Here is a 13,549-nt window from a genome sequence, read left to right as displayed (position 1 = left end):
TTTCTAGTAGACGTGGTGTCGTTACACTTCTTTTAAAAATATTATCTACATTTTAATTATGATGGTGTTGTTGTGGACACGACCTTCTTCATACCACTACCATTATCGATTACCTTAACTAAAAATATATGACATACTTAATTTTGTCTCCTAGTGAATGCAAATCAATTTAGGTAACAAAACTATATCATGAAAGTGTTTATTAAAATTTTACTTATTTCTTAAAGTATTTTCCTTGGACTCTTCATTTAGGTATTTTGCTCCCAATTTGTATAGGAATCAAAATATAAGTTTTCCTTCTTCTTATTCTAAATTTAACTATTTATTAATTGTATTTATATTAGACATATTCTTTTGTTTAACTATATTTACTAGTTTTATTATTTTATTCTAAATTCTTATCTATTTATTATATTTATTTTGTGAATTCTTTATTTTGGGCATTTTCCTTTCCAGCGCAAATGGTAATGAAACTAGTATTTTCCCAAATTTAGCTATTTACTAGAAAACTTGGCACGGTGTTGTCGTGCCATTACGGTGACTGGGCTAGCATTATGGTTTATAATTAGTTTTAGTTGACGTGTGAGGTTCAAAACTTTGAGTTACATGAAATTTTTTTAGTGTGACTCTTTTTTTTGCTAAGTTGACATTGCATTAAGCAAAATTGTACCTAACAAGAGCATCCGAGTATAATATAGGCAACCAACTATATCAAGCTTTTAAAAGATCAAAGCCTTTGTATTAATTCAACTCAGTTTTGGGACCGAACAACATGCTACCATTGGGCTTTGGTACAATACAATATACCTTAAGTTCCAAGAAAATGGAAAGTAGGTATAGTTCGAGCTTCAGTATTAAACCGCAAACTATCTTGCATCAATCACAATTAGTATCACTTCTACATGTGTTCCTATCCACTTTACAATGCTCATCTTTGCAGCCTTAACTACTCCAGAATATTCAATTTATGGAAAATCAAGCCAACTGGATATGGCCATAAAAACTCAGCTACTTTTATGATAAAATAATGACAAACAAGTGCAATACAAAACCTTAAAATTTGAAAATGGAACTGATTTTACTAATTGCAAGATAAACTTTCAACTTTAATTGTCTCAAATGGCATGTCCTTCTTATAAAATATGCTCTAATAGCATGGACTACTTAAAAATGGAAATGTGTTGGAATTATGACATGGAAATTTATAGAGGTGTGCCCTTTTTAGTATTCACAGTTAGGCACACAAAAATTGATTTTTCCAAAAAAAAATTCACTACTAAGTCCCAAGGTCTTCCCTCCTGAATCAGCAAAGTATGGACAGTGAGTGACCAAATGAAAATCCATTTATCATTTTCCTGTCGAACACAGATGAACACCTCTTACTGCATATTATCAAACACATGTACCTTCAAGTCTAGCTGCTAAAACATTCTCCTAGAATTGTAGCACAGTAATAATGAAGCTAAGCAATAGTATACAAAAACCTATTAGGCTACAAAAAATTATAAATTTGAAATTGAAACAACCTTATCTTGGCCAAAGACAGTGTCATAGTCATAATTGGAAAGTACAATTCTCACCTGGGAAAGGAAAACGGCTAGTAGTGTTTCTTCTCATCTGTTCTTAGTAGAAATTGAAAAGAGAAATGTTACATGAGGCTTAGCTTAAACAGGTCCAGGAATCTCAATGTGGTGAAGCTTTTGTTTACCTAATAAGTGGCTTCAATGCAAATAGCAAAGACAGTTCCATAATCGAATGACAGGGTGTCTACTGCATGCAAACAAAAACATATCAGGGTCACTGCACTGCATAGAAAATGACCAATAGTAATGCAAACAGACATTTTATCGAATATGTTGCATGCAATGGAGGACGTCAACCGCCCACCACGCAGAGCCGTGTGGCTGCGCGGCGCCACTACAGAGGCAAGACAGTGGGGAGCCAACATTTGCTGTTGCCATGTTGCTGGTGCCATTGTCGACCTCTCGTGGATGCAGGGGCTGCCATGCTACGAGCCACCCGCCTGTGCCCGGAGACTAGAGTAGCGTCCTACTGTCCTAGTCTTGGCCCTCGCCTGCGCCCACCAACTGATGCCTCGGCTCGCCCGTGCCGCTGAGCCCCTAGACTCAGCGCGTGAGGCCGTCGTGATGCAGTGGACCGTCAGCGCCGAGGCAGAGGAGTAGGATCCCTCGCGATGGAGGTGGTGACCGTGAGGAGGAGGCAGGAGGAATGTCATGGCAGCAGCGGTGACCGAGGAAGACAGCACGGGGTGAAGATTCGCGAAATGTAGCAACGGACGCTGCACAACTGGGATCGAGTTTGCCTGAGATCCGACGGACTTGGTTGGATGATGACGTGGACCAATGACGGATGAAAAAGTTCACCGGATTTAGGTCAAGAAAGATTGTGTTGTATTTGACATGGACTCTGATTTCCATAATTTCTTTTTCAATTCTAAAATTTGTATTTTCAAATTTTTTATATGGAGTATTTGGTTTAGTATAAGCAATTCCATGATCATAAAATCCAAAGGTACATTCTTTTATTATATACCTATCCCAGTTCCTAAAATAATTTTGATGACCACCAAAACACGCCTTCCTCTCATCCATAGCAAAGGTGATGCATCCATATCACCCATCCACCGTTATCCTCGGAGGGCAAGACATTTCATGAGAGAAAACAGAGAGGTGGAAGAGGACAAGATGCCCACCACGTTGGCGAACCTGCCATTCTCCACTGTTGCCTTAGCTAGATCCACACTACATCATAGGCCTCTGCAATGAAACCCTCGTCCCTGCTGCAAGAAGAGGTGGATTGCCGTCACACAGTAGGACGGACAAGTAGCTCGATGCTGGGGTTAGCAATCGTTAATAACACCATTTTAATATTGTTTTAGTGGTATTATTGAACTAGTTATTGTATGAACCCTCCATTTGGCACCTAAAATAACCCCATATTCACGTGGGTGTTGTGTATTGTACTATATCGTAAAATGGCGGGAAATACGACATAAATAGGTGGTTTTTGCATGAGCTTGATTTGGGCTTGAACTTTAGACAATACAAGTAGCCTACACGAGAAAGATGAGTACCAGTGAGCAAGCGGAACCCAAAAGAGGGTGGGCTGATCGGCCCATGGCCCATATATAGGCCAATTGGCCTGGTCCATCTCGCCTCCAAATGCATCCAGATTCGATGAATTTTCATTCCACGAGACTTAGGGGCGAAGCATTTGATGATTTGGCAAATCAATCTCGTGATCAAACTAAAGGAAGCTCAAGATTGGGAGGTCAAATGTCACGTGGAAGCAGCATAACTTGTACAGGACATATCTGGCTCACCCGAACTCCGATTGGGACGAATTTAGTGTCAAAATTGTATGGCTTAAAAAGATCTACAACTTTTGAAAAGATGAATAGATGATTGATCGAAGCAGATAAGAAACATGAAAAAAATAGTCTACGCAACCGCGAAAAATAATATTTGCAACATTAAAAAGTAGTGTATGCAATATAAAAAGATCAACTTTGCAACATTGGCAATATAAATCAAGAAAACATACTGCAACAATAAAAAAAGAGTTGTTGCAACATTCATAGAACGTATGCAACCTTAAAAATAGCATCTCCATCAGCCCCAAGTGACTGCATGAAAGAAAATCATATTCAATTCCAAAACATCAAAAAACTATCGCAACCTATCGATTGTTTGTGAACCATCCGATAAAAATCTACCACAACATTAAGATGATATCACTGCAACAAATCCATTTGCTCACTGCAACATGGGGATGCGAAAGGGGGTGAAGAATGCTACAAATTCATTTGCTTGTTGCAACATGGGATGCAAAAAGGGATAAAGAAGGCCAACCATGACTTCAATAGTTGCAATTTGGCTCACCGAATGGAGAGCGAGCTACAAGAAAATCTTAGGAGGAATTGGAGGCATGTTAGCCTAGTCCTAGCAATTTCCTCCACCGAGGGAGGTGATGATAATGGCGTATGAAGGCATAGGTTTGTGGAGATAATATGGGAGCCATCTTATGCCGGCTCTGTGGGATATGGAGTGAAGGGATGGAGGAGGGAGCGCGAGAGCAGTGTAGATCTCCATGGTAGGATAAGAAAATGAGTTGGAGATGGGAGCAAGAGAGGATAGGGTGATGGCTGGTTTTTTAATTGGAAGACAGAAAGATGTGGATCCATCTACTTTCTCCGTTCCAAATTATAGGTCGTTTTAGCTTTTTTAGATTCATAGATATTATTATGCATCTAGATATACACTATATCTAGATGCATAATAATATCTATAAACCTAAAAAAGTCAAAACGAACTGCAATTTGGAACGGAGGGAGTAATATTCTTGTCAAACGTCGGATATCCTAGTAGTAGTATTACCGAGGGTATAATATGGTGCTAAGTCATGTGTGATAGAGAATTAGAGGAAAGGTTGATTTGCAAAAGGGCAAAAGGTAAGTTTTGTGTAAATGTAGTATGCAGAGGGTTCTCGCAATATTTTTAGCGAGATATTTAATTTTTTTACCATCCTTACAGACATACACTCTTCAAATGCCAATTTTAGAAATGCCTCTACATATTTGCTATATGGGAGAGATGACTTCCTACAATTTTTGCTGGTGTGGCAAGACGCATAGGTATGCCAGCGTGGACGAGTGATGCAAAATGACTCTTTTGCCCCTGCCAATACACTCCCAGGCTCCCAGCCCCCCTTTCTCTATGACAACCGGGACCCGTCATCACTAACCTCCGTCCCTCCCCATCACATGCCCGAGCTCAAATCGCTCCATGAATTTCAGAGCAGCTCCCAGTGGTTCACCTCCTCATGCTGCTGCCTCGCGGCTGCTGTCGACTGCGCGTGCAGCGCTGCGCCGCTGCCGTGCCGTGCACGGGGTGGTCGATTTACCGGAGCCGGGGCCCCACATTGCAGCTGCCGCCATGGATGCTGGCGACGACGAGCCGCCCATCCTCGTCGACCGCGCCGGGGGTCTTACGGTCTCATAGAGGGGGGAGAACCACCCGAGGCAGAAGGTCAGGTTCCTTTGCGTCCCGTCCGGAGTTTCTTCTTCCATCGAGAGCCAGCTCCAACAACGCGCGCACGGCCACCGCGCGGCCGTATCCCGCCGGTGATGTGCAGCGGCATGAGCCTGACGATGGCGTGCTCTTAGGGGACTGCGTCCGCTGGCCGCTTCGAGCGCGTGCTCGGAGCCTCACCGTCCACGCCTCCTCCTTGCTTCATCATCTCGTTCTCGTCCCCAATGGCGATCTCGGGAGCAGGTGCGCGTGGGCGTGAGCGTAATCCTGAACCTGGCGTCGCCGGTCGGACAGCGGTGGAGGGTCGGCATTAAGATGGCCCTGGAGGACTACTACGCCGCGCACCCGGGCTCCAGGACGAGGGTCCTGCCGAGCTTCTGGGACTCCGGCAGGGAGGTCGTCGGCGCCGCGTCGGCCGGTAAGCTCCCCCACACGCTGCCTCGCCGTTTCGGAATTCAGATGCATCTATCCATGCAGACTTCAAGCCTTCAAGCTCGTAGCAAATCTATACTACTACTAGCATGCATGCTCAGTTTGATCTGCTTGCTTGGTCCATGTTCATTCACCGGTTTCTATTAATCTGGTTAGCAACGTACTGCACTGTTAGTAGCTGGGCTGTTCTTCAGCAGAATCGATCGCTGATTTGCGGTGATTTCCTCCTTGCTTCATCTCGCTCATGGCTGCGGGAACGGGTCCTCCCGGCCGGCGAGCGGTGGTCGAGAAGGTGGAGCGGGATCTGGCACCGGCAACGGCCGGGCCTGGTGGAGGGAGTCTGGCTACTTGCTATGCAAAGCAGATGGGTGCGGGAGGGAGGTTAGGGATGACGAGTGGGACCCGGCTGTCATAGAGAGAACGAAGGTGCAGGGAGTGGGCTGGTGGGGGTAAATAAGTCATTTCGCGTGGCATGTCCACGCTGTCCATCCTATCCACGTCGGCGAATTTGGCAAAAATGCAAGAATCCCTCTCTCCTGTATGGCAAATATACAGGGGTATTTCTAAAACTGGCCGGTCGCCGGCTTCGGCAGATGCAGCGGCGAGAGCCGTGAGGACGCCGGTGGGACGGACGTCCCGAAGGTCGCCACCGCTGCGGAGTCGCGGTCGCCTCAGGAGGCCTTCAGCTCCAGCTTCCGAGGCGGAGAGCACGGCGACGATCTGGTCAGTGCTCCTCCCCCTTCCATTGATTCCGTCGATTTGGTTCAAGCATCAAGTGTTGAATCATGGAATGGCCGAATGGGTAATGGAATTTACTCGTGTTGCGATTCCATATCGCCACGGCTTGCTACTGTCTCGTCTCCTCGCCGCGCATCCACCTCCTCGATGGACACGGATGCTGAGAAGAAGCCGCTCAGTCTCAGAGCACACTGGCCCGGTCTCTAGGTGTTTTTTAGTGGAGTTTTAGCGTATGATGTCCAAGTTACATTGCTAGACTAGAACTGGCCAGAAAGAGCATGCCCTCGGATTTGGTGATAACTTCGGCATAAGCACAAACCATCATTCCATCCCTCATGTTGGTTGAATGCTCGAGTTACACATTGGTGGCTATTTGGACACTCAGATGGTAACTATTTAGGTTTCTCTACAGCCAAATCCTGCAATTCAGTATTATGCTGCTTAGAAATTGGAGTTATACCTTGTTTCACACTGACGAAAGCATTGAAACAAGGTATAAATCACAACAGTGTGATAGGGTAAGATTTCAATGGGCTAGTTTTTGTCAACTATGTCAGTTCAGAACACCAATGGTGGGCTGGTGGCTCACTGTTTGTTAGGTCTGTACCGTTTACATGCCTGCAACTCTGCAAGCGACCTAGACATCAGATAATCATGATGGTTCTTAGTCGGAAAGATAGTTTTATGACATATCCTAATGCTTGGCTTTTTTATGTTAACACTAAAGCTAATATTATACGGAGTAGGAATTTCTGACTCTCAGCTTCTTGATTTTTTCACACGCAAGCAAGGCACTAAATCACTGTCAGTATAATGCTTACCTTTATAGAATTATAGGTTTAAGTATTTTTTAATTACAGTTTATTTGAATATATGACTATCATTTCAGCATATTGCTTTCTCAGGCCATAAAGGTCGTTTAGTTAATCACTTGAGAAAAGTGGTTTCTTTGAAATCATTATCGTACCATTGTTTTCCTGCGTTGAACAGTAGCTAGTTGTATTTTAACTTTTAAGTGCTGGAATATTGTGCTAAGCAATTCTGCCAATCAATGTCATCATCTTATAAAATTGCTGGCCTGAAGCAGTGTCAAGAAGTCATACAAATTGTAGCAGAAGCTCCAGACCATAAAATAAGTGATCCTTTACTAGTTTTATGAAACAACAAAAGTGTTATATATATCACACAATATGCCAGATCCATATTACCATCCTGAATACTATGCTGACACAAAATCACCAAACCAGGTCTTGGAGTTTTATTCAAGTACATGAGACTCTGTTAGTTCTGACTGTTTCCAGGGATGTGGGTGAAGGCAATAAGAGTCCACGAGCTTGGTGACCCAAAAGTAAGTGTTCTGCTAAAATATGCACCATTTAATTCCTGACTCTTGGCACTCTTGTCCCAGATCCTTGTGTAAGTGAATATTTCAGATTTAAGAGTTTTTCTCTTGATGATTTAATAGGTACTAAGTTGGGAAGAGGTTGAGATTGGGGAACCCAATGAAGGAGAAATCCGGATCAAGAACAAGGCCATTGGAGTCAACTATGTCGATATATATTACCGTACCGGATTACATCGAGCACCTCTTCCATTTATTCCTGGTACAGACTTTTCTACTAGTTTGTCTCTTGATTAGTGGTCCATATGAAACTCATTTTGGTGCTGCTATAAAACAGTTTACTTAACCCCTTAGATTCCCAAAACCAGTTCATTTTCTATAGATGGCACCTGACCTGGGTCAGCAGCAAAACTTCTCTTACTGTTCACTAATTGGAATTTTCTTTTATCACAGAATAGTCCCAGTTAAACCCCTGTAATTCCTATCTAGGATTTCTTACTTCGCAAGTGCCAATTACCAATTGCAAATGAACTCAGACCTAGTAAGATAAATATTTATGCTCCTTGAGTTGTTTGAAGTATCTGCATACTGTAATTTGTGACTGATCATCTAATATTCCTGGTCAGCATTGATCTTATGCTTACCTTCTTGAAACATGGACACCTGTTCATCCAGGCAAGGAAGCAGTTGGTGTTGTGTCTGCTGTGGGTCCTGGGGTTACTAGCTTCAAAGTCGGCGATGTTGTTGGCTATGCTGATAATCCAATGGGTTCTTATGCTGAAGAGCAGATCATCCCGGCAAGTGTGGCCATTCCTATACCCCCTGCAATAGACTACAAAACTGCAGCATCTGTTTTACTGAAGGGAATGACTGCATATGTCCTTGTGCGACAAGCCTTTAAGGTTAATTGCCTTTTTCTTTCATAAATGTCTTACTCTCTTGTCTTATGCAGAAATATAACCATGTAAACGAATACTATTTTTCTGCAACCTTGCAGAAAGCCGAAAAAAAGAGTATGCAGCTTAGAGAGACATTCTTTTTTCCTGTTTTTTGCAGGTCCAGAGAGGCCACACTGTTCTAGTTCATGCTGCTGCTGGTGGAGTTGGCTCTCTCCTCTGCCAGTGGGCAAATGCCCTTGGCGCCACCGTCATTGGCACTGTTTCAACTGAAGAGAAGGCTGCCCAAGCAACTCAAGATGGATGCCAACATGTGATAGTGTACACGATGGAAGATTTCGTTACCCGGGTTACTGAGATCACGTCAGGGTTAGGTGTTCATGTTGTCTACGATGCGGTCGGGAAGGACACATTCAAGGTACAGACAAGACCCTCTTGCAACTCTTCCCTTTTGCCGTTCTTGATGGAGCCTTGCTATGGAATCTCAGATCAACAATTGACTGTTGTTTTACATGAAGCGGAGCAGTTTCTTGCGTTCTTGCTGATGCTAAAAGTGACTACTTCTCCCTATGGAACACAATATTTCAGTCCTGCAAGAAATGAATTGTTTCCTATGAAATCATCACGTCGTAATCAGGTTCTGCAACTTTGTTGAGCAGGGGTCGTTGGCGTGCTTGATGCCACGGGGTTGCATGATCTCCTATGGCCAGTCTTCAGGCAGCAGGCCAGACCCTGTCCGGTTGAGCGATCTCGCACCAAAATCGTTGATCCTTGGCAGGCCAGGACTCATGCATTACACCACCAACCGCAACGAGCTGCTGCTGGCCGCCAGTGAAGTCTTTGCCAGTGTCATGGCTGGGGTGCTGCAGGTGCGCGCCAACCACGTGTACCTGCTGTCAGAGGCTGCCCGCGCGCACACAGATCTCGAGGCCCGGAGAACATCCGGCTCCATCGTGCTGGTACCTGACAGCCAATGGTTGTAGGAGAACGCATGTGGTAGCCGTGGCCTCTGGTTCCGCGTTGCCATATTCAGAGTTTGTGCATTATAATGTTGCTCTGGGATGCACTCTGCTAAACAGTATATGTTTAACTGTTGTGAGGTACTGTGAGATTTCATAAAATTTTACCAGATTGTCTTGGTGGATGAATTCACCATTCGATGCAACCACTCTTGTTTACCTGACATGTGACATGTTTTGCTGATAAATTACTGACGAATTCGGATGGTTTCTGGATATCATACTGAAACGAGAGGTTGTGATGAAAGAGACAAGAAAATCGATTCCAGAATGTTGTGAGAAGCTATCACTGTTCTAAATACAGAAAGCACGAGAACTTGAGGTGGGAAGATGAAAACACAGAATGATTGAGGCACAGCACACAATGATGAACTGTACCTTTCTGTATTGTATTAGAAAAAAAAAAAGGGCGACGGCTTGCCTTGATGCTCTTCAGCCCTCAGGATCAGGGACGGTGTCACGCAACACGGACGTCGAATCATCGACAACCTCGACCAGCGGTGCATCAGTATGCGTCAGGTCAGACCAGGATCCTCACCCGCACGCCGGCTGCCGGTGAAGTATTCGTGTAAATTAATTACTATGCGACTTTCGTTCAACAAAACTTTATGAGACTGTCTGGGACTCTTGGATGATGCTTGATGCATGAATCCATCATGTGATGCTACAACTACAACCTACGCTAATCTGTCAACTGACATTTTCATGCTGATGTACTACGTGAACCTCAAGGAATATCTTCTATCCGAATCCCCCGAGTACGCAGCGTGTATCATTTCATTAGACCTGAAAGAATATCATAACGGCAAAAGCTCAGAGCAATATGGTTTGCCAATCTGGTTTGTTTGGTGGAAGCAATATGTGTTCCTAGTTTTCACAAACAATGACATGCATATACAATCAGAAAGACAGAAACTAGTACAATGATATCTAGTTCCAGTACCTTATTTTCAGAAGCTATCACTTCCTTCACAAGTCAGAAGTGCGCGGATAGAGCAATAGAGGATACCCTACGAACAGGAAAATAAATGCACTACTACAAAACTCGAGAATTACATAGTCAAAATGATCCAGGGCTCCAGGCAATACAAAAATGAACCTGATCTTTCTATACAGTTAGAAAAAAAAAATGGTGCAACTGTTCACTCTACAGTCAATTCTACCCCGAAAGAGAAATGAGCTCTTGCAGGGTCATGCTTGCATGTGTGTGCAAAACATACGATGCTTCAGCCCTCTATATCATATTGGCTCCCACTCTGCTATAACACATCAATCAGCTGGTTAGGTTTTCATGCACCTACTCAAAGGATGCTGTTTGCCTACCATTTACAGACATTGTTCTTTCTCATTGTTTCTATGCTTCCTGCTATGGTTGATCCAACTGTCCCAACAAATCCTAGTGATGCGCAGCTACAAACAGATTCTTCAACATACAGCAGAATTTCTGGTAGTTGAACAGGGCCACAATCCTTGTCCGTGTTCTCTATGGCTTTTGGAAGGAATCCAGACCGTACACCATGTTCTGCAGCCATAAGCCTTTCTGCAGTCTGCGGCACTAATTCATCACTTTCCTTCAGGGTGTACAATCTGTATCGCTCATCTTTTGCAACATTTGCAAGATAGGTTTTGGTCCAGTTTGCTGGTGGAAGATCGGTCATGATGAACATGTGAACAGGACCACTATTCTTGTTTCTCTTCATTTCCAATTCAACAGCTTTCAACTTCTCTTTGAGGGCAGAAAATGTAGCTTTCCAGTGATTTTTGAATTGACCGTCTAGCAATCTTAGTTGCGCACAAAGAAATGGCTCCTTGATCTTGTTCTTAGCAAATTCCCTCCCTGCAGCCATGATCTCTGGGGCAAAAGGAAGAAACTCAATCTTCTCGAGTACAGTCTGTATTCTTTGATCTTTTGGTGACTCATGGATATCAAAATAAGACTCTGATCCCTTGTATGGTCCTGAGAAGAGTGTCCCAAATGCCAACAAGGTAGCATCCTCAGCTTGTGAACCAGGCCCTAAAGCCTTGTATATATCTCTGCGCCTCCGAACATATGAGATCTTCTTCCTTCTTTTCAACTCTTCATCTGGTTGAAACTGATCCAAGGCCCCATCATTGTTCTGTTGATACGTCCAGACTGTTGTTCTACAATCATCTTGTACAGGATACACACAGCCTTTTTCACTGCCTCCTAGACCAGACAGCAAAGCTCGGCATCTATTGTAGTCAGCTGGCATAGAGCTACCACCAGAAACAGAACAGCACAACCCAGAAAAGCAAGTCTTCCGCATGTCTACACCGCACCACAGCGAGACAAAAACCCTGAAGTCAATGGTCCCAACCATAGATTTGATTGGGGATAGATCAATTATGTCACCCATCGAAACATACCTGGAAGTTAAACAAATTAGCATTAGTAATTGATCTTCTGAATATCATGTGCACAGTCCACAATGAGTTCAGAATTCTATTATACACAATGTGAAAGTGGGTACTCTAGGTGTGCAACATAGAATACTTCTCTATATCTTCCTACTGGAAACAATTTCGCTATATTTCCATCAATAAGGAAACTGAGGAATGCAATGATAGCCTAGCACTAGCATAGAAGATGCTTCTACTGTCTTCATTGCTTTGCAGGCACTGTCAAGCATCTTAAGGGGTTCTGAACTTCTGATTAGTACATTGTGGTTGCCACAATGTTCCGAACTGCTATAATCATTTGTCATTCCACGATAAGCGAGCTGCAAGCAAAAGGTGTAGAACACATTCGAATCCAAGCAGCCTCTGCGACAGCAAAGACCAAACAAACCCGGCCAAATTGAATGCTAGGTGCCGCATTTACCTCCCCTCCCGAAGGAGCTGCATGGTGTGGTCCCAGACAGCGGCGCGCAGCGAGGCTGGGTCGGTGACCCTGAACTTGGGGCAGCTCCCGAGGACGACGGCGTGGTGGTCGAGCACGGGGGGCACGACGAGAGTGCGGTTCAGCAGCGCGGCGGCCACCGCGGCGTTCCGGAGCTCGCCCACCTGGTTGCTGAACCCGCTGTGCGGCGCGTACCAGAGGAACCTCTCTCCCTCGAGCTCCACCGAGCCCCCGCACTGGGGCACGCCGCCGGAGGCGGCGGAGTGGAAGGGGAGGAGGGCACGGAGCATGGTGGAGGAGCCGGATGAGAAGAGTAGCAAGGTCGGGAGGAGGAGCACGAGGACGGCCACGACAACGGGCAAGTGCGACCGGGCGCTCCGCCTGCGCCACCGGCCGCGGCTCGCCGGCAAGTCCATGTCGCCGCCGGCAACTGGAGATCGGATCTGACGGTTAGATCAGTGCCGCCCAGCCAGGCAGCCAATACTAGAGAATCCAGTCTCATAAGGGCCAAATTGTTGAGCCCATTTTAGTCGACTCAAAGCCTAATTCAGGTGGGCCGTTGTGAGACATCCTAATTTGGGCTTTGGCTAGTAAATCCACACAAAAATCAGGATTTGCTTTTTCATTCGTAGAGAGCCATCTTTGGCACTTACAAGTGTACTCCATCCGTCCCAAATTACTATTCGTTTTAGCTTTTCTAATATAAAAAATATCTAGACATATAAAAAAAATATTTTAATTTTTCTAGATGCATAATTTTTACTACGCATCTAGACATACATATATCTAGGTTCATAGTAAAAGTTAAGTATTTAGAAAAACTAAAACGAATAATAATTTGGGACGGATGGAGCAATTATCCATTACCTATGCAATTGAAATCATCGACGCTCTTTTATCACTATAGTTTCTTTTGTTCTCTGGTTGGTACTTATTTCATTGATTCACGTAGTTGCTTTGCTGATTTTTGGTAAACTTAATGGGTTCAATATATATGATACGCAAAATCAGTTAAACTTTACCGGTGCTCAGATTGTGTATCCCGAAAACAAAGATCGATCACTCATTGAAACAGGGGGGTAACAGCACTGAAATGGTTGCTAGTCACTACACACTAGGGGTGTGTATTGGCAAGGTAAACTTTGACAGTTTGACATGCATAATTGCTGCTGAGTAGTAAACGAAAGTGACGTTTAAAGGTCCATTAAGAA

At 44.2% G+C, this 13,549-nt stretch overlaps 2 protein-coding genes across 3 annotated transcripts; one reads left to right on the top strand and one right to left on the bottom strand.

The window, feature by feature from the left end:
- The first annotated feature begins 6,017 nt into the window (after window positions 1-6,017).
- On the top strand, window positions 6,018-9,694 carry LOC117838871 (uncharacterized). Of its 2 annotated transcripts, none has more exons than XM_034719058.2 (6): window positions 6,018-6,206; window positions 7,523-7,569; window positions 7,687-7,825; window positions 8,239-8,465; window positions 8,620-8,877; window positions 9,119-9,694. In XM_034719058.2, exons 2-6 carry the CDS (start codon window positions 7,525-7,527, stop codon window positions 9,440-9,442), a joined length of 993 nt encoding a protein of 330 aa, XP_034574949.1. In that variant the 5' UTR covers window positions 6,018-6,206; window positions 7,523-7,524; the 3' UTR covers window positions 9,443-9,694. The 2 variants fall into 2 exon arrangements, with proteins under 2 accessions (XP_034574949.1, XP_034574948.1); XM_034719057.2 differs by having other exon boundaries at window positions 7,469-7,569.
- Window positions 9,695-10,373: 679 nt separating this feature from the next.
- On the bottom strand, window positions 10,374-12,886 carry LOC117838870 (O-fucosyltransferase 30). The gene is made up of 2 exons (XM_034719056.2): window positions 12,321-12,886; window positions 10,374-11,866 (listed from the first exon to the last, which is right to left on the bottom strand). Exons 1-2 carry the CDS (start codon window positions 12,752-12,754, stop codon window positions 10,798-10,800), a joined length of 1,503 nt encoding a protein of 500 aa, XP_034574947.1. The 5' UTR covers window positions 12,755-12,886; the 3' UTR covers window positions 10,374-10,797.
- Window positions 12,887-13,549: the final 663 nt, after the last annotated feature.

This window comes from Setaria viridis, chromosome 9 (assembly GCF_005286985.2).
Source record: "Setaria viridis chromosome 9, Setaria_viridis_v4.0, whole genome shotgun sequence".
Classification (NCBI taxonomy): domain Eukaryota; kingdom Viridiplantae; phylum Streptophyta; class Magnoliopsida; order Poales; family Poaceae; genus Setaria; species Setaria viridis.
The sequence above is the reverse complement of the archived record's forward strand: the minus strand, read 5'-3'. Positions and strand labels throughout refer to the sequence as shown.